This window comes from Telopea speciosissima, chromosome 11 (genome assembly GCF_018873765.1).
Source record: "Telopea speciosissima isolate NSW1024214 ecotype Mountain lineage chromosome 11, Tspe_v1, whole genome shotgun sequence".
In the NCBI taxonomy this organism is placed as follows: Eukaryota; Viridiplantae; Streptophyta; class Magnoliopsida; order Proteales; family Proteaceae; genus Telopea; species Telopea speciosissima.
The window spans coordinates 25,615,024-25,641,764 of record NC_057926.1 but is presented as its reverse complement, the minus strand read 5'-3'; the positions used below and the strand labels follow the sequence as shown (position 1 = coordinate 25,641,764).

Sequence of the window (26,741 nt, the reverse complement as noted above, 5' to 3'; positions counted from 1 at the left end):
CACTCTTTAATTTCGGACATCATCGACCAGAATGGTTGGTTCCCCCTCCCCTCCCCTCTCCTATCAGATATTTGGAATGCTCTCCCCTCCATCTCTAGAAGGCGGACAGGAGCAGGAGATACAGTCAGCGGGATTCCATCTTCTTCAGGAATATTTGGTGCTAAGTCTGCCTGGGATCTCATCAGATCAAGGGGGGAAACTTCGGCTTGGAGAAAGATTGTTTGGTTTAAAGGCAACACCCCTTGGCACAGCTGTTGTATGTGGTGAGCTCTCTCCAACTGTCTTCCTACACAATCTTTCCTTCTCCACCGGCACACCCCAGTTGATCCTAATTGCTGCCTTTGTCAGAACGCCCTGAAAGACGTCAATTACCTATTCTTCGAATGCCCATTCTCCTCTTCAGTTTGGGAAGGAGTATTAGACCATTGCTGGCCTAGAAGACAAAGAATTCTCCCATTCAACAGAGTGGTAATGGGTGGATATGTCTTCTACAGGAAATATTATATGTGATTTAATTGGAAAACTTACTTTTAGTGCATCTATCTCTTTGATTTGGATGGAGAACAATATAAGAACATGGACCTCCAACTCAAGACCTCTTCGTCAGATTTGTGATTCCATCTTTTTTTATGTCATCAGTAAAGTTCCTAGGACCTCTCCTAGTTGCATTTCCTCCCCAAGGAACAGGCATACTATTGTATCCTGGGGCCTCCCCTCTTCCCTTCTCTCCCCCTTCCCCTTTCTCATAAGGGTTCTCTCCTGTATGTAGTATTGTTTTCTTTCCCCGGCCCCCTAGGGGGCCCCCTTATTGTTTCTTCCCTTTTGGTACTGAATATATTATTCACCAAAAAAATACATAAATTGAGAACCTTTTAATGTTGCTTAAAGAATAGTTTTAAGTATCATTATCAGATTGGACAATCTGTGTAAAGATCGGAAACGGCTGTTAATTGGTTGATTGACTATCCAGTTAGAATAGCCAAATCATATACAAAAACAACAACAACAACAAACTCAGCCATATCCCAACTTAAGGGGGTCGGCTACAAGGATTCAAACAAAACAAGTAGGGAAAACTGAGGTCTAAACAAAAAAGGGGGGGAAAGGAGGGATGGGAAAAGAGATGAGAAATGACAAATGCAAAATGGAGGATAAAAGAAAACTGGTAGGTGAAGGATGAAGGTATGAGGAAAGAGGCACAGCCCAGCTAGTCAGGACAATATCAGCTAAATGGGGACTGCTACATGGATCCTTACCCTCCAATAGGCTCGATCTGAGGTCATACTTGGTACAAGACCTAGACTATGCTTGTCCTTCCTCACAACTTCTCCTATGGTCATTTTAGACCATGCCCCTAGCTCTTTTAGCTCCTTCAATCGGGATCATATCACTCCTCCTTACTGGGGTGTCCCTAGGCCTCCACTGAACATGACAATACCACCCCAAACAATTCTCTCGGAGCATGTCATGATCGGAGCAACTCCCAAGTCAGCTATCATACGTTCATTTCTTACTTTATCCTGCCTAATTTTTCCGCATATCCATCTTAACATCCTCATCTCAACTACACATAGCTTCTCAATATGACACCTCTTAACTGCCCAACATTCTGCCCCATACATCATAGCCGGTCGTACAACAGTCTTGTAGAACTTTCCTTAGCGTTAAAGGAATACGTTGGTCACACAGCACTCTAGACGCACCTCTCCACTTCAGCCATCCCACTTTAATGGTGTGTGAAACATTATCCTCTATGTCACCTTATTTATTTATCATTGACCCCAGATATCTAAAATAGTCACTTGGCGGTATCTCTCTTTCCTCAACTCGTACCATGTCAGTATCCATTGTAGTGTGACTAAAATTACACATCATATACTTCGTCTTCGTTTTACTAATCTTAAAGCCTCTTGTTTCCAGAGTTTATCTCCAAAGCTCTAACTTGGCGTTAATCCTGCTTTTGTCTCATCCATCAAAACAATGTGATCGGCGAAGAGCATACACCAAGGGACCTCGTCTTGAATGCTCTTGATTAGGTCGTCCATGATAAGCACCAATAGATAAGGGCTTAAGGCTGATCCCTGATGTAACCCAATCGTAATTGGAAATTCTTTGCCCTGACCTCCCACAAATCTCACACTAGTCACCATGCCCTCATACATATCCTGAATTACATCCACATATTTTACTAGACACCCCTTCCACATATTTTACTATATACCCCTTTCTTACCAGAACATGTTGGATTAAATTTATTAGGACTCGGTCATAAGTTTTTCCAGGTCAATAAAGACCATATGGAGATCCTTCTTGCGATCTCTATATCTTTCTATGAGTCTCCTCAATAAGTAGACCGCTTCTATCATGGATCTACCTGACATAAAGCCAAATTTGTTCACCGGAATATGAATCTTTCTTAAACGGGCTTCAATAACCTTCTCCCAAAGTTTCATAGTGTGACTCATTTATAGTTATTGCAGCTTTGGAAATCACCTTATTTTTGTAGATCGGGATTACAATGCTTCTCCTCCATTCATCAAGCATCTTCCTTGTGTTCATAATCCTATTAAACAGAATGGTTAACCAATATACCCCACAACCTCCTAGGGTTTTCCATACTTCTATTGGAATCTCATCTGAACCTAGTGTCTTGCCTGCTTTCATCATTTTTAAGGCTTCTTTAACTTTTGTCACACTAATCTTTCATACATATCTAATTATCTATGACGAGTGGTGTCTTGTTGAATAGTGTAATCATCTAAATTATTTCCACTCGATCTTTAATAAGTCACAGACATACTCATCCCATCTCTTCACAATGTCCTCATTCCTTACCAACACTCTTCCATCATCACCCTTGATACACCTCACCTGATCAAAGTCTCTACTCTTCCTTTCTCATCTTAGCTATCTTATATATAGCTTTTTCCCCTTCTTTTGAATTTAGGTTGATACAGAGATCCTCATATTTCTTCGTCCTAGCCTTCCCCACAGTCTTTAGCTTCCTCATTTACACCACTTAAATTAGACAGGCATACCATCTGACAATGTACAACTGTTAATCTATGTAACATTTGAACATTCAGGTTTAAAACCAGGTAATGCTACGTGGTCAAGCATCAAAAGACCTAGACATGCTTTATTAAATGATTATTACATACGATATATCTGTTTATCTAATGAATTTAATTTTACCCAGTTAAACCATCTACAAACGATCCCCGGATGGGCCAGAATAGCCCAGTCCCCGTGCCAGAGGAATTTAAAAAAAAATAAGATGACAATGAAAATCCAAATATCAGAAAGTTAAAGCTTTAGCCCCAAAATTAGAGAAAGGAATGCAGGTCAGGATCAAATAAGAAAGTTTTTATGATCAAGAAAGCCTACCAATCGTTGGGACAGTTGACAAAACTTCTCCAATGTGCAGTTTGTACAGTATAGTCGTTTTACCAGCAGCATCCAAGCCAAGCATCACAACCTAAGCCAGCTCAATTCAGAAAATTGATTAAGAAAAGAAGCTTCACAGCCTGGAAAGCCAAACAAAAGATACAAAGGAAAGCTACCATAATATTGTGGAAATGTAAGAGGAACAGAGAGCTAAAGAAGTTTTTTGCAATATGGATTGAGTGCGGCACAACTAATACAAAGAGAGTACGTTTTAGAACTACACTGCAGGTAAAATACTAGTACATACAACGGAAATGTATAAGAAAATTCTAATAGAAGATGTAATTACCATATTTCAGCCACATCTTAAGTGATAAATTCACAATATCCAGAGCCTCTTCAAAAGGCCTGATCACAAGTCATCTCAACTCAATACTGCAAGAGAATTGGCTGCTCAGAACTGCTAAAACAACCACCTATCATACAAGCATGACATAGAAAACAAGCCTCATCGCAATCATGTCTAACCAGCATCCTTTATGCAGGTCTTAAGCAGTGTGTGCACAGGAATAAGGGCAAAGTGTTCCACGAAACTGATTCTAGTTCAAACCAGAACTAGCTGGCTGCGTGGGCAGCTTTGGGCAAGTTCTGGTTGTTACTTAGTGCGGCCAGTTTGCTAGATAATCTTCTAGAAGATATCGATTATGTTTAGCTTATATTTTATGGTCAGTTTCTTTTTTATGTTAGCTACTTAGTGGTTAGTCAATAGCTTCTAAGAGTTACTATTTTGGTCTCTTTTTATGTAGTAGTTAGTAGATTTCTTTTCTAGAAGAGATACTAATTTTTGAGTTGCTTGCTAGTCAAGTCTCTCCTACACATGGAGATTTACTAAATATGTATTCATGCTTCAAAATTTATAAATACAAGTAAAGGGAACCATGCCCCACGATTTTGGTATTAAACATTGTGTGTTCACTCATGAAATGCAAGCTGCTGTGGTAATTCCATAGTTATCATGGCGACGCCATGGCGTCCAGGCTCCTTGGTCGCCTTGGACACCTTGGGCGCCATGGCGGTGTCGCCTTGATTTGCTAAAACGCCATGGTCGCCTTCCAGCCTCAATAACTATGGGTGATTCAGCAGCAAACCGAAGGTGGTGAAGCCTTGGTTGGGTGGCAGTGAAACCAGGTCATATCCCCTTTCTTCCCTTCCACTTATTCTCAATTTCAGCAAGCTATATAAGGAGTACGAGGGTAACTACCAAGGTATTCTGAAATTCTAGTTTTGTGGGTTGGATTCTACCATTATTACTTATATTCCAATGACGTAGTTCAGTTATTACTCTCCATATTCTGCTAGCTCTATTTCTCAGTTTCAGTCCCTGCAGCAGTAGTTTCTGTCCAATTGTGATCTCAGGCCTCCATTAAAGATTCCAGCCAATCCAGGCATTGGTTCAACCCAATTTTTCATATGTTGTTCCTTCTCATTGGGACTACACTTGCGCAGAATTGCAGGTTCATTAGGACAGGAACTTAGGAGTTATATCCTTGTTTTAGAAACTTACTATATTCTGTTTTCCTCAAGTTTCTATTTTCGGTCCACTGTTGGTTTCCTAAGAAATTTTAGCCGTATAGCAGGTATAAGCCAACCTTTGACCAGCTTTTCAGTCTCATCGGTTGGCTGGTTCTTTTGTTATTGATCTTTTTTGTTTCTGCCATATTGTTCTCTAAATCTGGGTCAGTGCAATTCTGTTCTATGGATTAGTTAACCCAAATCTGTCCTAAAGTATAGTGGAACGTATCAATCCTCTTCTCATCATGCCTAATTCCTTCCATCAACACTCCTGCTCTTAAGTCCCCCCCCCCTCCCCCTTTTCTCTCAAATTGAAAACACCCATTATAATATTCATGGCTGCAACAGGCAAAGCCAAAAAGCAACAAAACAGGAAAACCCCACTACCACCCAAAACAGCATCAGCTATTATATAAGAGAGGGGGGGACCCACAAATTTTTAATGCGAGAAAATTATATTTTTAACAATCAGAACAGGTTGAGCCACCAAAACAGTTCATCTGTGACTCTACACCGCATGAACATGGAACAGCATAACTTTCAAAGCCTCTATCAATCCTAGCCCTCCATATGATCCAAGTCAGAGCCCCAGAATTGTTGGGTCTTAACAGCTCCCTCTTTCTACAATCGTTCTTGGGTCGTAACAGCTCCCACTTTATACAGTTATTCTTGGATCTTAAATTATATGTATGTCTTTCGGACTTGTTTGCATGATTATTTTTACAAATGTGGAATCATGTAATGTACTTGCTAAGTTTTTTCCAAAGCTTACCCTCACCATATTTCAGATATGACGGAGTTTGGAGATGACTATGCATATGAGGGCTTGAGGACTTTACTCATGACGAGGTGAATGAACCTTTATATTAGCTATCTTTGGCTTTGGACTTAACTTTTATGTTTCAAGACTTATGTTATTTTGAGGTTTTATGTAATTTGGAATTAAACTTTTAGTTATGGTTTGAGATTTCAATGATGTAATTTTCATTTCAGCAACTTTAAAACATTTAATATTAATGGAACATCTTTAGTTTAACTATTTTTTACACTAATGTATGTGTCTTTGGTTCTGCTCCGATTCATAACCTTTGACTTGAGATCCTGTGGACCGTAAATGTCCCTAAACCACTAGGGTGGTTTCGGGGATCTTTGTGCAGAGAGATAGATAAGGTTTTTGGTTGCAGGGATTATTGTTACATAGTGAGAACCATTTAAAATTTGAGGGAAAGAGATTTTACAACTCTCAACCCTATGTCACCTTCTCTAATGAGCTAAAGCCTCACATCTTCATCTGCCCATCTGTCTAAAAATTGTAGCTACAGAAGTTCTCATTTCTGTATCAAAGTGAACCTAGGTTGAGCTCACATACAAACCTTGAACATTAGAAATTTATACTATGTAGCCTGACCTGGAACCCATGGTTGGCTTGCCAGCTCCGACTGTTAGCAACCCATGTTTACTTTAATCTCAATGATTAACTTCCCTTCACCGTTTTCATCTTCATTTTCACACGATAGATGATGGTAGCATGTTCAAAAATTCAGATGAACATTCATCAAGCTCTATGATTCCAACCCTCCAGGTATACATTCCAACACTATGCTCCACTTTGGGGAAGCAGATTTCCAAAAACAAATGACTCAAACACTAGACACTTATGCTGATTGTTATTAAACAAAAAGTATGCCATTCAATAGAGCTACAACAAAGCAATTAGTGAAACTTAATTTTGATGGTTGTTCTTTGCAAAACCTGGGAACCAATGGCATTTGCAGTGTACTCAGATCTTGGAATGGGTACATACTGGGAGCTTACTCAGGCCCAATAGTAGAAGATGAATCCAATAGAGATGAACTGTCGCCGCTTAAAGTGAAGCCGGTTTTGGCCATATCTAAAGGATTTAATCAGATCATTGCGGAAGGAAACTTGAATGTCATTAAGTGGACGAAACGTGAAGATTCAAATCCATGGCATTACTGTCATTGGACCGGATCCATTCAAACTCTTGTGGATTGGTTGAATTACTCATTCCCTTGGATGTCTACGGTGGAGAATCACAGATCCATTCAAACTCTTGCACATGGTTGAATGACTCATTCCCTTGGATGTCTAGGGTGGTGAATCAGGAAGCCAATGACTTTGCCATATTGTAGTCCTAGATTTGAAAAGTCAAACTAGGAGCCAAGAAACCAGGATCTGATACGAACAGCAACTCAAATAGGTCAACATAAGTGTTTTGGTTAAATTAGGGTTAGGGTTTAATGGAATATATGGTTTGATGGTAGGTTTAGGGTTAATTAATGTAAGGGAGTCTTCCAGTGAAGGTCCTGTTAAGGTTTAATGGGTCTAGGTATGCTAACCAGAATCAGCAGCAATGTAAAGGTCTAGGGTTAGGGTTTGTGAAAGAGGAAAATGGAGATATCTAGGGTTTCGATGGGTCAATCACAACCAAAGTTGGATCGAGTTTCCCAATGGAAGAGAGGGTGACTCAGCCTCAATATGGGATAGTTTTGATGGTCAGTTAGGGCTGGATGATGTTTAGGATTTTGGGGAAATTAATGGAGATGGGATTTTCTAGGGTTTGAGTGGTGTATTTGGGCTGCAACTTGGATCGGGTTCTCCAAGGGGGCAGAGGAGTATCCGATCCAAAGATGGGCCTGTTTTGATGGCTGGAATGGCCTGGGCAGTAATAGGGGTGTGGGAACAGGTTTAGAGATGGAGGGGATTTTAGCGTTTGGTAGTTTAGAGGATTATAAAAAGAATGGTTAGCGTTGGGATGAGTCAAACTCACTGTTGTTGAACCAGTACTTGGACAGCAGCTTGTTTGAATGAAAGATCCTTGAAAAATCAGAACTTGAGTGTAACAGCAATGGAGAACAAAGAGAGCTTGAACGAACCACCCAGGCTTCACACCACAAGGTGTCGATTGGATCAAACACCAATCCCAGCAGCCTTGATCAAACAACAACAGCAAACTAAGCCTTATCCCATCTAAATGGGGTCGGTGACGTGGATTCTTGCACATCAAAGTAAGAGAAAAGAAGAAATGAAGACACAACAGATGAGAAGTGTGAAAAAAGAAATGAAAGAGAAACAAAAGTAAGAGGAAACAGGCCCAGCCCAGGAAGTCAAGGAAATCTCAGCTATATGGGGTCGGCAACATGGATCTTTGCCCTCCAAAAGGATCTATCCGAGGTCATACTTAGTACAAGACCCAGACTATGCATGTCATTCCTCACAACCTCTCTTATGGTCATTTTCGGCCTTCCACTAAGGTCTTTTAGCTCCTTCAATCAGAATCAGATCACTCCTCTGTACTGAGGCATCCTCAGGCCTCCGTTGAACATAGCCATACCACCTCAAATGACATTCTCGCAGCTGGTCATTGATCGGGGCAACTCCCAAATCAGCTCTAATACGATCATTCCTTACTTTATCCTTCAAAGTCTTTCTGTACATTCATCTTAACATCCTCATCTCTACTACACATAGCTTCTCTATATGACACTTCTTAACTGTCCAACATTCCACCCCAGACATCATAGCCAGTCGGACAACCGTCCTATAGAACTTGCCTTTAAGCTTTAAAGGAATACGTCGGTCACACAGTACTCCGGTTGCACCTCGCCACTTCATCCATCCCACTTTAATTCTTTGTGAAACATCAACATCTATGTCACCTTTTTTATTTATGGTTGACCCCAAATATCTAAAATAGTCACTTTGCGGTATCTTTCTCTCTCCTCAATTTTCACCATATCATTATCCATCATAGAGTGACTAAAGTTACACATCATATACTCGTCTTTGATCTACTAATCTTAAAGCCTCTTGTTTCAAGCGTTGATCTCGACATCTCTAACTTAGCATTGATCTCTGCTTTAGTCTCGTTTACCAAAACGATATCATCGGCGAAGAGCATACACCATGGGACCTCGGCTTGAATGCTCTTGGATAATTCATCCATGATAAGTGCAAACAAATAAGGGCTTAGAGTCGATCCCTGGTGTAACCCAATCGTGATTGGGAATTCCTTGCCCTCGATCACACACCCCATCCCCGAACCACGGAAATGCAACCGGAGCATACAACTACGCCTCCAACCACCGAATCACCGATGCAAGACCCAAGATTAACTCATTCACAACGACGGATAATAGGTAAAAGGAAATGATTAATATTAATAACATCGTAGTTAGCGTGCTAGGTGATAGCATATAAAATATTATCTATTCAAGTTTACCCTTCAAGTACAATTCGTTCTAATCGGACTTATGTATTACCTACTATATAAATAATACATCTATCATGAAAGGAATCAAAAGAATACACCTATAATTCAAAATGAATAATCAAGTGCATCAAAAGATGGCCACCGCCATAAGTCATCGTCCCGCCAAGGAACACACATCGCAAAGAACACTCCTCGTCCATGCTCCACGATCTCCTGAGCCCACCAATCAACGTAACCAGCCTCGTGGAGTCTCGTACTGCGCCACTCCGCTCAATGTACCGCATCAACTAAAAATATGTTTCCTCGAGGAGAGCCCAATCGAGCCCAATGAGCGGCTAAGCCACACAAACATACACAATAATAATAATGAATGGGGTCGATCGCAAACCATACATGATGGACGGATACCAAGGTGTCCCATACCACCAAGGTAGACCGTACATCACATACAATTTACAATCATGCTACATGAATGAATGATGATGTATAGTTTTATCATATCCACCTAACACACAACTAAGTCGTATAGTACTATAGCAACACCTTAGGTAGCATCCCGACATCGGTACCATAAACGGATGGTATACCGCGATGACAAAACCCGAGTCGCGCTGAAGCCTCGCTGCACTGCTCTCCACCAAGAGATATACGCAAACCCCAAGTCAAATCCCGTCTGGCGTTCGGCCCAAAATACGGTTGGCGCCCGAACTTCCCGGTGGGTATACCCGATAACTCGGCCGAACCCACGCGATTTGACCGACACCTAACTCCCCTCGGTAGCAGGTCATAAGTACCGGTAAACATTTATCCTAGCCAAGATTCACCTATTGTATGCAGTGACGCACGCATGCATAAGCCGAGGCCGAGTCCATAGATACCGAAATACGGTCGGGCTATCCTCTCGCCCCTCTAGCCCATAAGCGTATACAAGTACGAGATGTGAATACCGAAGGTAGTCGGCCGGTCACCATCCCGTTTCCACCTAATGCAATGGACAATTCTAATGCAATTTCAAGTACGGTAATCTCAAGCCCAAGACCCACCGCACTGATCCCGCTCCGGCCCTGATCTACACGCCACGAGTGAGTCCATATTATGGAATCCCCGTGTCCAAGACCAACCGGCACCCGAGTCCCATAACTAAATCCAACACCATTCGCACCATAGCGCAAAAATAAATAATATCGCAAGACAAGAATGTAAAGTCCTATCAACATCTAAACATTTATATCGTCCTATATCTTACTAATAATTATATATTATAGCACACATGCATGAATGACATTCGCAAGACACGACACACAAACATTCCATAAATTAAGACGTTTGCTTAACTCACTCACCTTGATTCTCGAATCGTCAAGACGGAGCTCTTCAAATCGACGCTCGATGCCAGTACACTGTCCCCACGTACTAATACGCCCCGGGCCGGGTCGACAACCTAAAGAGAGCGTACAACGTGGGAGAGATTAGTGCCTTAGGGCTAGAAGAGTTGGGCCCCTAAGTTATCAAACAAGGCTAAAATAGGGACCGGCACATACAAAGAAGGCTATATCACGTGCCTGTCCAGATACGTCATCTGTCCATGTGCCTGTCCCTCTCGGACTTTCCCACCGGGCAGATCTAGGTTCTCGTGGACTCGGCACTGCGCATGTCCATGTGCGCTGTCCCTCTCGGACCTCCCACCGCGAGATCTTTCGGGGGACTCGGCACTGCATGTGCTGTCCATGTGCTCGTCCCTCTCGGACTTCCCACCGGCAGATCTAGTTTCTCGTGGACTCGCACTGACTTGCCTGCCCACGTGCTGCCTATCTTCTCATGCCATTCCGAGAATGGTTTTGCAGCCCCAAAGTCTTGGGCTAAAATGGGGTATTCTTAGGGTTTTTAGGGGTCTCTTTGGCCATGAGAACAACTCCAACCAAGGTGCCATAGCACACACCCAACATGGGTTTGTAAACCCCATGATCAATTAGGTTTTCCTCCATTAAAATACATATGGAAAGAAAACTCATGGGTTTGGGTATTGGGGTTTTGAAAGGGTCTTTAATCAATGTTATTAACACCCCTCAAACCCACACATCTACGGTCTTCCATGAGGGTTGGTAAAACCCATAAATGGAGGTAAATCCCCAACTTAGGGTTCATAAATGGAGAAGGGTGAATGGGTTTAAGGTAGGGTTAGGTGCTTCATAGTTAAGCATCAAGGATTTGCCATTAATGGCTCTTCTAATTGAGTAGATGGAGCACTCAAGGTGTGCTCAACCAATTCAAACCCTAGGTAATAGAATTAGGGAAAGAGAGATGGAGAGAGAGAGAGAGAGAGAGAGAGAGAGAGAGAAGAGAGACTCACCAAGGGTTGATGATGATAGCTTGTGCTCCACCATACTTCTCTCTTCTCCTTCCTTCTTCCTCTTCTTCTTTTCTTCTTCTTTCTTCTTCTCCTCTTCTTCTTTCTTTTTCTCCTCTCCTCTCCACGATTTAGGATTGTAATGTGAGGTGAATAGTAGTTTTGCGTCTTTAATAACCCATCTAGGCATTAGGTCTTGTTTGGTTAGTCTCAAGTCCTTAGGTCCATTTGTTTAGGAGCTTGTTTGGTTAGGTATAAGCCCAAGGTCTAGTTTAAGTCATTGGGCCATTGATCCACTTGGGCCCACGGCCCACGGTCCATGGCCCATGTCCTAAGTTCTAGTTACAATTAGAAAGAGACTAAGCTCCTAAGCCCAAGCCCATTCTAGTTCTTATGCTTATTAATGGTCATGCATAGGCATGAATTATTCGGATAGTGACTTACTCCCAATCATCGCTAAGTGGATAAGGGCGATTCAGTGCGGGCCCGTGGATCCCTATCATAAGGAATTCCAAGAATATGCTTTAGTGGATGATTTTCCCCTGCTCTCGACGGTGGATCTTTCCTCGAGGACTTCCCCGTTTCGCGGTCCACAATCTCGTGGATGGCTTGAGTATTATGACCCACGCTCACGAGCGTACTCCACTCTTGGTTCTACACAAAGGTTCAAACCGGACGGTGGTCGATCGCGTTCAAACCGGGTTTTGGGCACGGATTTAACATCGACCTTCCACGATCTCACACTAGTCACCACGCCTCATACATATCTTTAATTACATCAATATATTACTCGAGACCCCTCTCTTCATGAGAACATGCCAGATTAAGTCTTTAAGGACTCTACCATAGGCTTTTTCCAGATCAATAAACACCAAATGGAGATCCTTCTTGCTAGCTCTACATCTTTCCATGAGCCTCCATAGTAGGTAAATAGCTTTTGCCGTGGGTCTACCTAGCATAAAACCAAATTAGTTCTTCGAGATATGTGTCTCTCTTCTCAAACGGGCTTCAAATAACCTTCTCCTATAGTTTTATAGTGTGACCATGGTACAAAATTTTGCAAAATTTCGCCGATATATCGGTAAATTTCGATAATTTCGAGCCTACTAAGACGAAATGGCTAAGAGAAATGAAAAAGTATAAGATTTCGTCGATATTTCGGGACATTTCGGCATATTTCGGCGATATACCGAAATATCGCCGAAATGTTACAATTCCGCCCAAGTGATTCATTAAAGGCCCCCCTATAAAACCCATATTTTGCTGCTAACGGTCGATATTTCGACAGAGAGCTAGGCAGAGGCTCTTTGTTTGTGTTTTTTCTTGTTTTCCACTCTTCCAACTTGGATTCTAAGCATCTTCCACCTTGTTCTTCATCTTTTTCGACGGATCATCATCAAAAACACATCGGAAACACCTCCTACCAAGATTGTGAAGCATTATTCACTTTTTAAGGTAATTTTTTTTTCCCCTCAAACTATTTTTTTTGAAAATACTATATTCAAGAGTTGTTGGATGGTAATGATATTTATATATGTTAGACACCGGAGGCCGATCTACAACCTCACGGTGTGAAAAAAATTTTTACTTATGTATTTTATATTTTTTATTTTCTGATTTTAAAAATTGATTTTCCTACAATAAAAATAGGAAAAAATTAGGGGTAATATAAATTGGAAGGGATCAATTAAATATATGTTAGACACTAATGGCCGATCTACGGCTTCATAGTGTCGAAAATTTTTTTCTGCCCATAAATAATTATTTTTATTTTTAGAAATTAAGAAAAATATTTAAAAATTCAAAAATAAATAAATAAATAAGAAAAAATATTAAGTTTTGGTTTGAAAAATCATGAAAAAATATGAAAGTAATTTCTACATGTTTTTTAAGTGCATTAGATATATATTATGTTTAATCATTTCGGTTTTGCTGTGTAAGGTCAATATTTATATGAAAATTATTTATAAAAAATTGTTTATAACTATGCGAAAAATATAAGGGTTAGGAGCTATACAATTGTTTTAGTACTCTTAAAGTCTCAATTGAAGTACTTCTACATTAAGTTTTTAACCATTTGTTTTACTTACATTGCAGTAAACAAGTATTATTATGGCGGATCGTGAAAGACAATGTGTGAAAGGAAAGCAGAAGGTAGGGGAAAGTAGTCAACAGAGGGAGTAGAGGGAGCAGAGGCCAGCCAGGCAGCCTAGGGGTGACCAAGGTACTAAAACTCGGGTCTCGGTACCAACTCGGCTCTTGGAAAAACCGAGACGAGTCGAGATCTCGCCGAGTTGATGCATTTTTTTTTTCCCAACTCGAAGCCTCAACTTTGGGTCAATCCGAGATCTGGACCCGAGATCCAAGATCTCGCCGAGATCCGAGATATGTCGAGTTTTGGCAAGTTAGGTAAGGTATTTAAGTGGTAGGTGGGTTAAAAAAAGGGTCGAAACCGATATCCAAACCGAGATCCGAGATCTCGCCGAGATATTGCGATTTTGAGACTCGCAGGCAGTCTCATCTTGGCTTTTCCAAAAACCGAGAAACTCGGCGAGATCTCGCAAGTTCTCGATCTATGGGGGTGACATTGCATGGTTACATGGCACTCTCCAATTGATGGGGGATAAGGGAAAATCCCAATGTAATTATTGTCACATGCAGTTTTTGGGAGGTGGGTCCAATAGACTTAAACAACATTTGACTAGAATCTACAGATGTTGTAGGTTGCCATATGGTCCCTACTTAAGTAGCTAAGGACGTTGGTGACAGTTTGAGGGGAAAGAATAAGAGGAAGGCTGAAAAGTAGAGGGTAAGGGAACAACTTGAGGAGGTAGTGAGGAGTTCAATGGGAGGAGGAGAAGGAGAATACCATGATGTTGATGGTGATGACTCTGATGATGATGACAGTGATGACCCCATCTATGTGCCTAATGATATACAAACACCACAGGATGCTAGGGACTTTCGACGGTCTGTTTCGAGGAGTAAAGTTAGTTTTCGAGAAGAACAGCAAAGACAGAGAATGGGGGGGAGTAGTGGAGGAGCAGGCACATCTAGAGGTTCTAGAGTTGGTGGGTTGTTGAATCCTTTTAAAAGATCACAAAGTATAAAGGCAGCTCCAACACCTCTATCGGTACCAGTATCACCATCAACATCAGATCCTAAACTACATAGGAAGAAGGGAAGCACTCAACCAAAAATCAAAGGAGCATGGAAGAATATGAAGGGGTTAGTGAAAGAGTCAATAGCTAAGTGGATACTATACCATACCATCCCAGCAAACACTGCACAAGGCCCCCATTATAATACCATGCTTGATACAATTGCAGAGGCTAGCCCAAAGTTCAAGGGGCCCACCCATATGAGATAATGAATGTTTATTTACCTCAACAAAAGTCTGAGATTGATGAGTACATTGGGGAGATGAGAAGTATGTGGGAGACATATGAGGTGACTATAATGGCAGATGGTTGGGCTGGGCCTATAAGAAAGTGCATCATCAATTTTATGGTATATTATGATGGGAGGACAGTTTTCCTCAAATCTGTGGATGCATCCAAAGAGATAAAGGATGCAAAATATATTTATAGATTGTTGAATGAAATGGTTGAAAAAGATGTAGGAATAGAGAACGTTGTCCAGATTGTAACGAATAACGGATGCAACTTCAAGAAGGCCATGAGAAGATGATGAATAATAGTAAGTACCAGCTCTTCTGAACTCTTTGTGCGGCCCATTGCATTGATCTAATGCTGAAGGATATGGGGAAGTTAAAGTCGGTGAAGACTGTGGTGGAAAGTGCAACGCAAGTCACCAACTTTATATACAACCACTCCTTCACACTAAATCTATTAAGGGGAAAATGTGGAGTTGATTTGGTGAGGCCGAGCATCACTAGATTCACCACAAACTACATTGCCCTAAAAAGCTTTGAGACAAAGAAGGTCGGGCTGAGATCTATGTTTGCTTCTCAAGAGTGGTTTGGATGGAAGGGTTCCAATACAGCAGGTGGGAGGGAAGCACAGGCAACCATGTCCTCTGAGGAATTTTGGACAAAGCTAGGCAAAGTGGTGAAAGTTTTAGAACCAATAGTTAAAGTTCTACATATAGCGGACTCCACTCTCAAAGGCCCCACTATGCCAGTCCTATATGCTGCCATGGACTTTATGAAGGATAGTGTCTATAATGTAGCTCCTCGTAGTAGCAAGCACTTCTTGGATATTATCAATGCTCGTTGGGAGAATCAACTTATACATCCACTGCATAAGGCTGTTAATTTTGTTTATGTAATTAATTCTTATCTTAGTTTCTTAGTAATATTACTAATTACAATATCTCATTTCTATATGTCAATTTTCAGCATACTACTTGAACTCCACATATCAATATAATAATAGGCTTGGGTTGGATACTCAACTTATTGATATTGTGAAACAAGTAGTAAAAAAGTTGGAGCCAGATGATAGACTACAATCTATATGCAACAATGAGGACATTTGGAATATAATTAGTAAGTAGTAATTAGTTAATGAATCATTACTAATTTTCCACATGAGTATAGATGAAGGTTTTTCAAGATGCATTGGGGAGTTTTGGAACCGATGTTGCAATACAAGGTAGAGCACACGGTGTTGCTGGTACTCAATTTAATATTTTATTCTTTTAAATTACATATGTATTGAAAGTTGAAAGTTGTGAAAATTTTGACACGTCTTTTTTTGTTGTAAACTTGTAATGCAGCTGAATTGTGGGTGTTGTATAAAGAATCAGCTGAGAATTGAACGAGAATAGCAATCAAGGTCCTTGCCCAAACATGTTCTGCATCTAGCTGTGAGAGGAACTGGAGTAAGTTTTCACTCATCCACTCCAAGATGCGTAACAGATTGGGTTTCAAACGTCTATCTGACATGGTATATATGTACTACAACTTGAGGCTGAAACTACAACACATACGCATGGGACATGAGGGGCAAAGGGGCACTATTGACCTCGCCGACATCTTTCAAGTTGACGCAGATGATGAGGACCCTATTGTGGATTGGGTGAGGGATAAAGGTGAGCCAGTGTTGGATCAGGAGGGAGGTCGGCCAGACCCCATGATAGCTTTTGAGATGGGTGCTGATGTGGATGACTATATGGTTGAAGAGGGTCAGATACACACACAGGAAGCATCAACCATACCATTCCAACCCACAGGTAGCAATGCTGATGAGGATGATGACTGGTCCAGGTCCTCAGGTGGTACTGGTAGGAATCAGACTCAAACTCGGACTGGAACTGATGGAAGTGATGGTGATGGTAATGATGAGGGCAGTGATGATGATGGTGGTGGTAGTGGTGGTGGTGGTGAAGCATTTGATGGAATGTGAGAGCGTTATGTTGCAGACTAGCAGACGGCGCCTATACAGCCAGTCCGATTTACTGGAGAAACACAATTTGATCATGCCACACAAGATACGGACCACGGTGCACGTGAGGCCGCACCCGCACCCTCACGTACCCCCTTATCATACACCAGAAAGCGTAGGGGTCGGCAGACACAGGCTGTTGATTATATGGATATTGATGAGTTATCTAGCTCTGTTGGAGGATTGAGTATGGGTGACAGAGAGGGAGGATCAAGTGGGCATTGGCTTGCCCCATCTTTAGACGCACATACCACTCCATCGTCACCGGATTATAGTGCATCACAACCTCAAGGTGAATATGGATATGGATATGGGCAGTTCATTAGGGACTATGACTCCCAGTCCCAGTACCAGCCCCAGGGACGTACTGGATCATCTTTTGTGGACGACATCTTTTCATACCCTAGCTACCAACTCACCAGCCATACATGCTACCAGCACCGACATCACATCATACTGGATCAGTGGGTAGTCATGGTTCTTCTTCACAGTCACAAATTGGTCACCAATATCCTAGGATAGGTTACCTTCAATATGTTGATGACTCCATTTACATGGCAATTATGGATGACTACACTCATTTATTCTCCGAAACCATACTGTGGTCCACGTATGTCCTTTAGACAGAGGACAATGGACGTCAACTCCAGCGGAGCATGAGTGGGGTCGAACCAAGAAGGCATAGCAATTATTATTAGGATTTGTTTCATGACAGTTGTCAGTCTTGTGAGTTGTGAGTTGTGAGTTGTGAGTTGTGAGTTGTGATTTGTGAGTCTTATGACTTGTGAGTTGTGAACTTGTGACTTTGTGTATTGACTATTGAGTATTGAATTAATGACTTTATGCACTTATGAATTTTTTAGTTCAAAGTTTAAACTAAAGGCCACATTTGACTTCATTTTTCATTCATTACTTTGTTTCAATTTGTTATTATGTCTTTGAGTACTTATACAATGTGTATTTAACTATTTATACATCAGGGTCCGACCGTATACTGTCAATCAAGGTTGCAATCCCAAAACACCACTTTGAGTTCACTTTTTTGCAATTTGAAAGTTTAAATGTGTTTATTTAGCTTAAATAAGGGTGTACATGAAATATCAAGCCTTAATATGGCCAAAAACCCACTGAGATGGACTGCCGAAATATAGCAGAAAAAAATACCATAGTTCGGAGAAATTTCGGTATATTTCGGATATCTTGACCAACCCGAGATACCGATATATCGCGAGATCTTGAACTATGAGTGTGACTCATTAGATTTATGCTTCTATAGTTATTGCAGCTCTAAATATCGCCTTTATTTTTGTAGATCGGCACCACAATAGAGAAGAAGAGCAGCAAAATCTTTTCATTAATCAAAATTCATGTCCAATGCTTGCCGCCCCTCCCCCCCCCCCCCTCTTACCTTATATAAAAGACTCAAAAATAGACTCCTACACTAAAAAGGAAAGGCCTAATCCAATCCTTAACCTATTAGGTAACCTAAATTGATTAGGAAACTGAAATATTGAAGGAAATAGACTCAAAACATGGCTGGACTTATAAAATCCTAATCCAGCCCAGCTTTCAAAACAATTAAATAGTCACATGATCACTTAACCAAGTCACATACATGATCACTAATTACATAAAAATAAAACTTAATAAGGAATTAAAACAGCTAATCCCGTATGCAACCCTATTACTCATACTTTAAGTCCATAAAAGTGACCTATTACATTAGAAACCCATGGGATCAAAGACCCAACATGTATATAACCCAACCCTAGACTTATTCCTAAGCTAAGAAACCAAGTTTGGTGATATATCTACATCAGGCCAAGCAAGGGTTAGACCATTTTTATTCTTTGGCAAAAGTCTTACAATTTAGAGATTTTAGTTTATGCTATGTTAGATTTTTTTTTTTAGGAGGGAGGGGGGTCACCTTTTCCTCCATTGAGGTTGCATCAATATTTATCTTTTCTAAATTAATTATATCTTATCTTTTCTAAATTGATTATATCTTATTTCATTAGATCTCATAGTATTATTCCCATGCTTACCTATTTGCTAGTGTCCAGGAGCCTCTACATGGTGTATTTTGAGTAGGACCTTTAAAAGGTATACTTATTTCATATATTTGTGTCAGTTGTGACACCTTTTTCCTAGCGACCATGCTTAATGTTATATATTCTATTTAGTGTTGTGAATTTGTGATTGCCTATTTAAAGCATTAGGGTGCCCTATTCATTATATTTTTTATATTTTTGTCTATTTAATGTCTTATATATATATATATTATTGGTGCGTCAGGTAGGCAGCCGGCACCTTGATAATTTAGCCAATCACCTTCTGCATGGATCCCATTTTATGAATACTTTTATTTTTTTAGTATCATGTCTTATCGACCTTCTACTAGGGCATTCCCTGTAAGCGACGTACTGCATTGATGCTCGAATGTGGTGTCAAGTAGGCAAGGGTTCTCGTACAATGGACAAGTGCTAGTTATGAAACCAGTCCAAAAACGTAGGATTAAATTAGCATCTTGCCACATTGGATCCTAAATGGATAAGAGTCTAGAGTTGATAGATGTTATGAGGAGAAACAAGATTAATATTGCATGTATTCAAGAGACTAGATGGGAGGGTCAAAAAGCCAAGGTGTTGGACGACTTTACACTTCGGTATACGAGAGACCAAAGTAATAGAAATGGAGTGGGCATAATAGTGGAAAAGATCTAAAGAATGATGTGGTGGATGTTAAAAAAATGGGAGACAGGATTATATCCATCAAGCTGGTGTTGGAGAAAGAGGTTGTCAATTTAATTAGCGCTTAGTCCTAGTAAGGGATGAGGACATTGAGGAAAGGTGGAACCGTTATTTCTACAACCTACTTAACGAAACTAATTCGAGTTATAGCGGACTGGGAGAAGGCACTACACATCAAGTCACCTGTCGGAGGTTTATACGTAAAATTAGGGTTTTTGAAGTAAAAGAAACAATAAAAAGGATGAAATTAGCCAAGGCTCCTGGTCCAGATGGTGTTCCAATAGAATTGTGGAAGAGCTTAGGAAACTATAGTTTATCTTGGTTAACTAAGCTGTTTAATAAGATTATGTGCACCGTGAGAATGTCAGATGAATGGAGAAGTTTTTTGGTCCCGATTTACAAAAATAAAGGTGATATCCAAAGTTGCAACAACTATAGAGGCATAAAACTTATGAGTCATACTATGAAATCATGGGAGAGGGGTATTCAAATACACCTGAGAAAAGAGACATCTATTGTGGAAAACAAATTTGGTTTTATTGGGAAGATCCACAACAGAAGCTATCTATCTACTTAAGAGACTAATGGAAAGACTTAGGGAGTGCAAAAAGGATCTTCACATGGCTTTTATTGACCTAGAGAAAGCTTATGACAAAGTTCTTAGGGATTTAATCTGGCATGTGCTGAAGAAGAGAAATGTTTCTAGCAAGTATGTATTAAAGATATGTATGATGGTGTGGTGACTAGTATTAGAACTGTAAGGGGTCAAGGTAGTGAATTCCCAATCATAGTTGGGTTACACCAAGGATCAGCCTTGAGCCCTTATCTGTTTGCGCTTATCATGGATTAGTTAACCAAAGGCATCCAAGGTGAGGTTCCTTGGTGCATGCTTTTTGCTAATGACATTGTTTTGGTGGATGAAACAAAGGCTGGAATTAATACCAAATTGGACCTAGGAGATCAACCTTAGAATCAAAAGGTTATAAGAACAAAGACGGAGTGAGTATATGGTTTGTAACTTTAGCAACTCCGGGACGAATAATAAGGGGGTAACAAACTAAAAATTGACGGGATGGAGATTCCACAAAATGACCATTTCATGTATCTAGGATCAATCATCAGTAAGGAAGGTGATATAGAAGATAATGTCTCTCAGAGGATTAGAGTAGGTTGGACGAAGTGGAGAGGTGCATCCGGAGTGTTATGTGATCGACAGATCCCATTAAAGCTTAAAGGAAAATTTTACAAGACAGTCATAAGACCGGCTATGATGTATGGCACCGAGTGTTGGGCTGTCAAGAAGTGTCATATAGATAAGCTAAGTATAGTGGAGATGAGGATGTTGAGATGGATGAGTGGCAAAACCAGGAAGGATAAAATAAGGAATGATTTTATTAGAGCTGACCTGGTAGTAGCTCCGACTTAAGATAAGCTACGAGAAAGTCGGCTGAGGTGGCATGGCCATATTCAACGGAGGCCTTCTGATGCTCCAATTTGAAAGAGTGCCTAGATTATGATTGAAGGTTCTAAAACAGCTAGGGGCAAGCCTAAAATGACCCTAAGAGAAGTGGTGAGGAAAGAGGTGCATAGTTTAGGTCTTGCTCCGAGTATGACGTCGAATAGAGCTGTTTGGAGGGAAAGGATCCGTGTTGCTGACACCAGTTACTGTACATAGGACTGACTTCTTGTTGTTGTGTTCCTTTACTTTTCGTTTATCTTTTATCTTGTCTTCGCTAGGATCCATGTAGCCGACCCCATTTAGTTGGGATAAGGCTGAGTTGTTGTTGTTGCTGCAAGCTACAATTTTGGGAACACATGGATGAATTAGTTACACTTTTAGTCAAGGAAAAAAGATTATTATAAGGGGTGATCTAAATGGACATGTTGGGAGATATCATAGAAGCTATCAAGGTGTAAATGGAGGCTATGGAATTGGAGAGAGGAATGAAGAGGGGATCTCAGTTTTAGACTGTGTGGTAGTGTATGATTTTTCCATTGTGAATACCTTCTTTGAGAAGAGAGGTGAGCATTTATTTATCTACAAAAGTCAGCATCATACCAGCCAAATAGATTTCTTCCTAACAAGACGGGCCGATAGATTGTTTTGTAAGGACTGTAAAGTCATACCTGGGGAGAGCCTGACCATACAACATAGATTGGTGGTCCTAGATATGTGCCACATTACGCAGAATCATAAGATAGGGGAGCCTATTTATCCCAAAATAAGGTGGTAGAGGTTAAAAGGAGATTCCTTGAATTCATTTACTGATAAAGTGATCAAACAAGGAAAATGGGACTTTGAGGGAAACACTAATACAGTGAGGAACGAGATGCCAGCTTACATTAAGAAGATTGCTAAAGTGGTTCTACATGAATTGAAAGGTATACATCATTTCCTTAAGGAGACATGGAGATGGGATGATGAGGTCCAAGTAGCCATTAAAGCTAAGAAAGCTAGTTTTAAGACATGGCAAAGGACTAAAGAGGTAGAGGATCTAAAAGGTTATAAATTTGCCAAAAAAAAATACTAAGAAGATTGTGGGGAAAGCGAGGGCAAAGAAATGTAGAGATTTTCTCTAAAAATCTGAACACAAAGGAAGGATAAAAAACTATATAGCTAAAATGAGAGTAAGGAAGAGTAGGGGTTTCAACCACATTCATATATTACAAGTGATGATGATAGAGTACTATTAAGGGATGAGGATATTAAGAAGAGATGGAAGACGTATTTCTACAGCCTACTTAATGAAGACTTTTCAGGTAATAGGGCTCCGGAAGGCCGCATTATTCATCTTGACACCACATGGCATAGATAAATACGCAAAATCAGGGTGTCTGAGGTAAAAGAAGCTATAAGAAAGCTGAAAGTAAAGGTTCCAAGCCCAGACGGGGTCCCAATAGAGAATAAGTAAATGTTTTATATTTGTTATTTCATTTACTTAAGATATTATTCATAAATGAATTATTTATATAAAAAGAACACCCCAATTCAAGATCAAAAACTAGATTTTCAACGATAGATGAAATTTTCAACTCTCAAATGTTGGGGTTTTTCTCAAATCTATTTAATAAATCTTAATATGATAAAATATTGCTAAAAACCAAAAGAGCAAAAAAAAATTCTTTTGTTTTGGAGTAAAAATTCATTTCCATTCAGGATGATTTTAAATAGCATTTGGACATACCAAATAAGGTTTGACCGGAACAAAACTCCTTTAATATAAATTAGATTTATGTCTGTTTTGGTGTCTAAAAATTTATATCCATTCAGGACGATTTTAAATAGCATTTACGCACACCAAATAAGGTTTGACGGAACATAGCTCCTTCAATATAAATCAGATTTAAGCAATCTTGGAATTAGCAATGTTTTATCATATTAAGATTTATGAAACTTTTAGAATTGAGATAAACCCCAACATTTGAAAGTTGAAAATTTCACCTACGACCGAAAATCTAGTTTTCCTTCTTGAATTGGGTTGTTGATTTTTTATCCTGTTGGAATTTTATTTTTTCATTATTTTCAAAAGGGGGTATTTGCTTATTTATGAATAAAATGCTATTTGACATAAATAAGGGATGATTCTAATTTTTGAGAAGCCAAGGTGAAACAAGACGAAATTTTGACCCTTTTCTCATCAAGATTGGGTATTTAAAGTATAGGCAATGTATTACTTCGGACAAAATATCAGCTACACGAAAAAGTCGACCCAAATTTTGGCGAAATGCCAAAAATTTGACCAAAACCTTGGATATTTTCAATTTCAATAGTGGTTTCGACTCGGTAGTTGTCAATACCGAGAAAATTTTCGAGATCTTGGCAAGACCTCGAATTATGCTATAGACGCATAAAGCTAAGGAGTCATACGATGAAGTCATGGAAGAGGATTATTGAAACCCAACTGAGAAAGGAAACTACTATTTCAAAGAACCAATTTAGTTTTATGTCAAGAAGATCCACGATGGAAGCTATTTTCCTACTTAAGAGACTCATGGAAAGATAGAGAGGGCAGGAAGGATCTACATATGTGTCTTTATTGACATAGAAAAAGCTTACAACAAAATCCCCAGAGAGTTAATCTGGCAAATACTGGAGAAGAGAAGGGGGTAATGTAAATATGTGGACATTATTAAAGATATGTTTGATGGTGTAGTGACTAGCGTAAGAACTATGGGGGTTCAAGATAGTGAATTCCTAATTAAAATTGGATTACACCAAAGATCACCCTTAAGCCCTTATTTGTTTGCACTTATCATGGACGATTTAATCAGAGTCATACAAAATGAAGTTATTGGTGTATGCTTTTTGCTGATGACATTGTTCTAGTAGATGAGACAAAGGTAGGGGATTAACGCCAAGTTGGAGTTATGGAGATCAACCTTAGAAGCCAAAGGTCTTAAATAAGTAGAACAGAGCCGAAGCATATGGTGTATAACTATAACCACACTAGGACGGTTACTGAGGTGGTGAATATTTTTGTGAAGGAGATCTCACAAAGTGACTATTTTAGATATTTGGGCTCAATCGTCAATAAAGAAGATGATATAGAGGATGATGTTGCCCAGAGGATTAAAATAAGATGGATGAAGTAGAGAGATGCATCCGGAGTGCAGTGTGATTGGTGAACTCCTTTAGAGCTTAAGAGAAAATTTTATAGGACTGTCATACGAACGGCTATGATGTATGGTGCAAAATGTTGGGCAGTTAAGAAGAGTCATATAGATACAATAAGTGTAGCAGAGATGAGGATGTTGATATAGATTTATGGCAAACTAGGAAGGATAAGAGTTAAGGAATGACCATATTCAAGCTGAGTTGGGCGTAGCCTCGATTCATGATAAGCTAGGAGAGAGTCGTTTGAGGTGGCATGGCCATGTCCAATGGAGGCCTTGGGATGCTCCAATATGGAATAGTGATTTGATTCAGATTGAAGGGACTAAAAGAGACAGGGGCAGGCCTAGATTAACATAGGAGAAGTGGTGAGGAAAGACATGCATAGTGTAGGCATCGGATAATGTATGACATCGAATAGAGCTGATTGGAGAGCAAGGATCCATGTGACCGACCACATTGAAAGAAAACAAAAAAAAATAGCACACTGCCCTCAAACTTGCAATTAACTAAAACTCGTTAACTTATACAAAAAAATGCCTAGAAGCAAATCGAAGGTCATCAAAGATTACTCAAAGTATAGATTGGGTGTTTGATCACTAACTCATGTTTTTCTGTGCATCACGAGTCTGATTTCCAAAGATAAAAAAATTCAGAATGTACAAACGTCCTGAAAATATCCTATGCTTCAATGACTGCTAATTACAATAAGAATGTCGACACCACAGACATGATTACACTCGTTTCCGCCACTGTTTTCAGACATGATTTTATTATCCTTGTAATCACAGAGCTGGAATATGTGTAGAGATTCACAGGAAAAGACACTTTTCGGAAATGCCCAGTTAACAAGACAACACCAACAGCAAGAACAACAATAGCTAAAGCAAGCTTGTCTATTAAAAAATAAATAAATGCATCAATTTAATCAATATGAGACATCCACACTAGTTCTATGTCCGTTGGTGCTCGGAATGAAATTTATGATGAAAACAAGAAAATTAAAATTTAGAAATTATTTTTTTTTGGGGGGGGGGGGGGGGATGAATACTTGGCAATATAATTGAGGAGGAAAAAATCAACATGAACAGTAAAAAGTAAGCAAGAAAAAAGAACAACAATAGATACTCAGAAGAAATTTAATGATTATAGAAGAACCCAGATGGAATTCAGAGACGAAAGTGAAGAAAAAGGCGAGATTGGCATACCCTCATCTCGGTATTACCGAAGAAAACATCGAAGAGTTTGCGAAAGGCCTGACCCATGTCAGATCTCTGTGTCTGCTACTCCTGAGAACTTCGAAAGCGTCAACGAGGGAACTTCTTTTTCATGAATGATAGAGACGGTTCTGTGAGAATCGAAATGGGCATGGATAGGTAAAGAGTAGTTGAATTGATTGAGCCAAAAGGGAGAAGACAATAGAGTTGCCGGATCTCTGTGTCTGCTATGACAGAGTAGGTTCTGTGAGAATCGAAGTGGTCATGGACTCATGGATAGGTAAGGAGTACTCGAATCGATTGACTAAGAGTTGGAAAAGGAAATTTCTAGCGGAGGAGAGATTGTTAGATTTTATATTTTTTTTCTTTTTCTAGAGTGAAATTTTCTCTCACGCTTTCTTGAAACTAGCCCAGGGATCTTTTTGGATGATGCTTCGGGCCTTCGCCCATAAGTAAGGTTGCTCGATTGCAACCTGGTGGCGGGTTCCAAATAAAAAAAATATTCACAAAGAAGGTAGGGGTAAGTCAGCGTACATGTGCCGTTCCACAGACCATACAACTTTATAATGATGATGCTTCCACTAGATTCGACATACCTGATTTGTTGATCTTAACTGTTCATTTGGAATAAAAATTGCATTGTGCATTTTTAAAATTTCAAAGTTGATCTGTTGATTTGGAATAAAAAATGCATTGTGCATTTTAAAAATTTTTGAGTTGATACTCGTGTTAAAATCATTGATTTTGAATTCTATTGGGACTAGGGGTGCAAGTTTGGCCCTGTCGGCCTGAATCCGCCCTGGCCCGGCCTGAGCCCGAACATGGCCTGGGCTAAAGATTTCTGGCCCTGAGGGCGGGTTAGGGTCAGAAATTTCTGGCCCTGAGTCAGGGTCGGGTCGGGTCAGGGTTGAGACCTTGGGTAAGCCCGACCTTGATTTTGGCCCTGATTTTGGCCCTGATCTTGGCCCTGATTTTGGCCCTAATCTAAACCCTGATTTTGACCTTGAAAGAAACTGTTTAAAAAGTTTGCAGGACACCCATGTACACTTGTCCAATTACAGGCAGCATGCGCCACAGCTTGACTCCCGTTTCAAGATGATTTTTTTTCTCCATCTATATGTGCACTTGAAATTTTAAGCATATGATTTGCTTGTATGCTAAGAAGTAAGAACCATTTGACATGATAACTAATAAAACAGATACACACACCGATA

At 40.0% G+C, this 26,741-nt stretch overlaps 1 protein-coding gene across 4 annotated transcripts in view; it reads right to left on the bottom strand.

The window, feature by feature from the left end:
* LOC122646501 (ADP-ribosylation factor 1-like 2) overlaps positions 1–25,756 on the bottom strand; it is a 90,214-nt gene extending 64,458 nt beyond the window's left edge. For all 4 annotated transcript variants that reach the window (XR_006330632.1, XM_043840070.1, XM_043840071.1 and 1 more), the window contains exons 1-2: positions 25,519–25,756; positions 3,388–3,478 (exon numbers count right to left, since the gene is read on the bottom strand). Coding sequence is in view for 3 of the 4 variants with exons in the window: in XM_043840070.1 (XP_043696005.1) it covers positions 3,388–3,478; positions 25,519–25,575 (148 nt within the window). In the remaining variant the exon portion in view is untranslated. The remainder of the gene's footprint in view (positions 1–3,387; positions 3,479–25,518) is intronic.
* Positions 25,757–26,741: the final 985 nt, after the last annotated feature.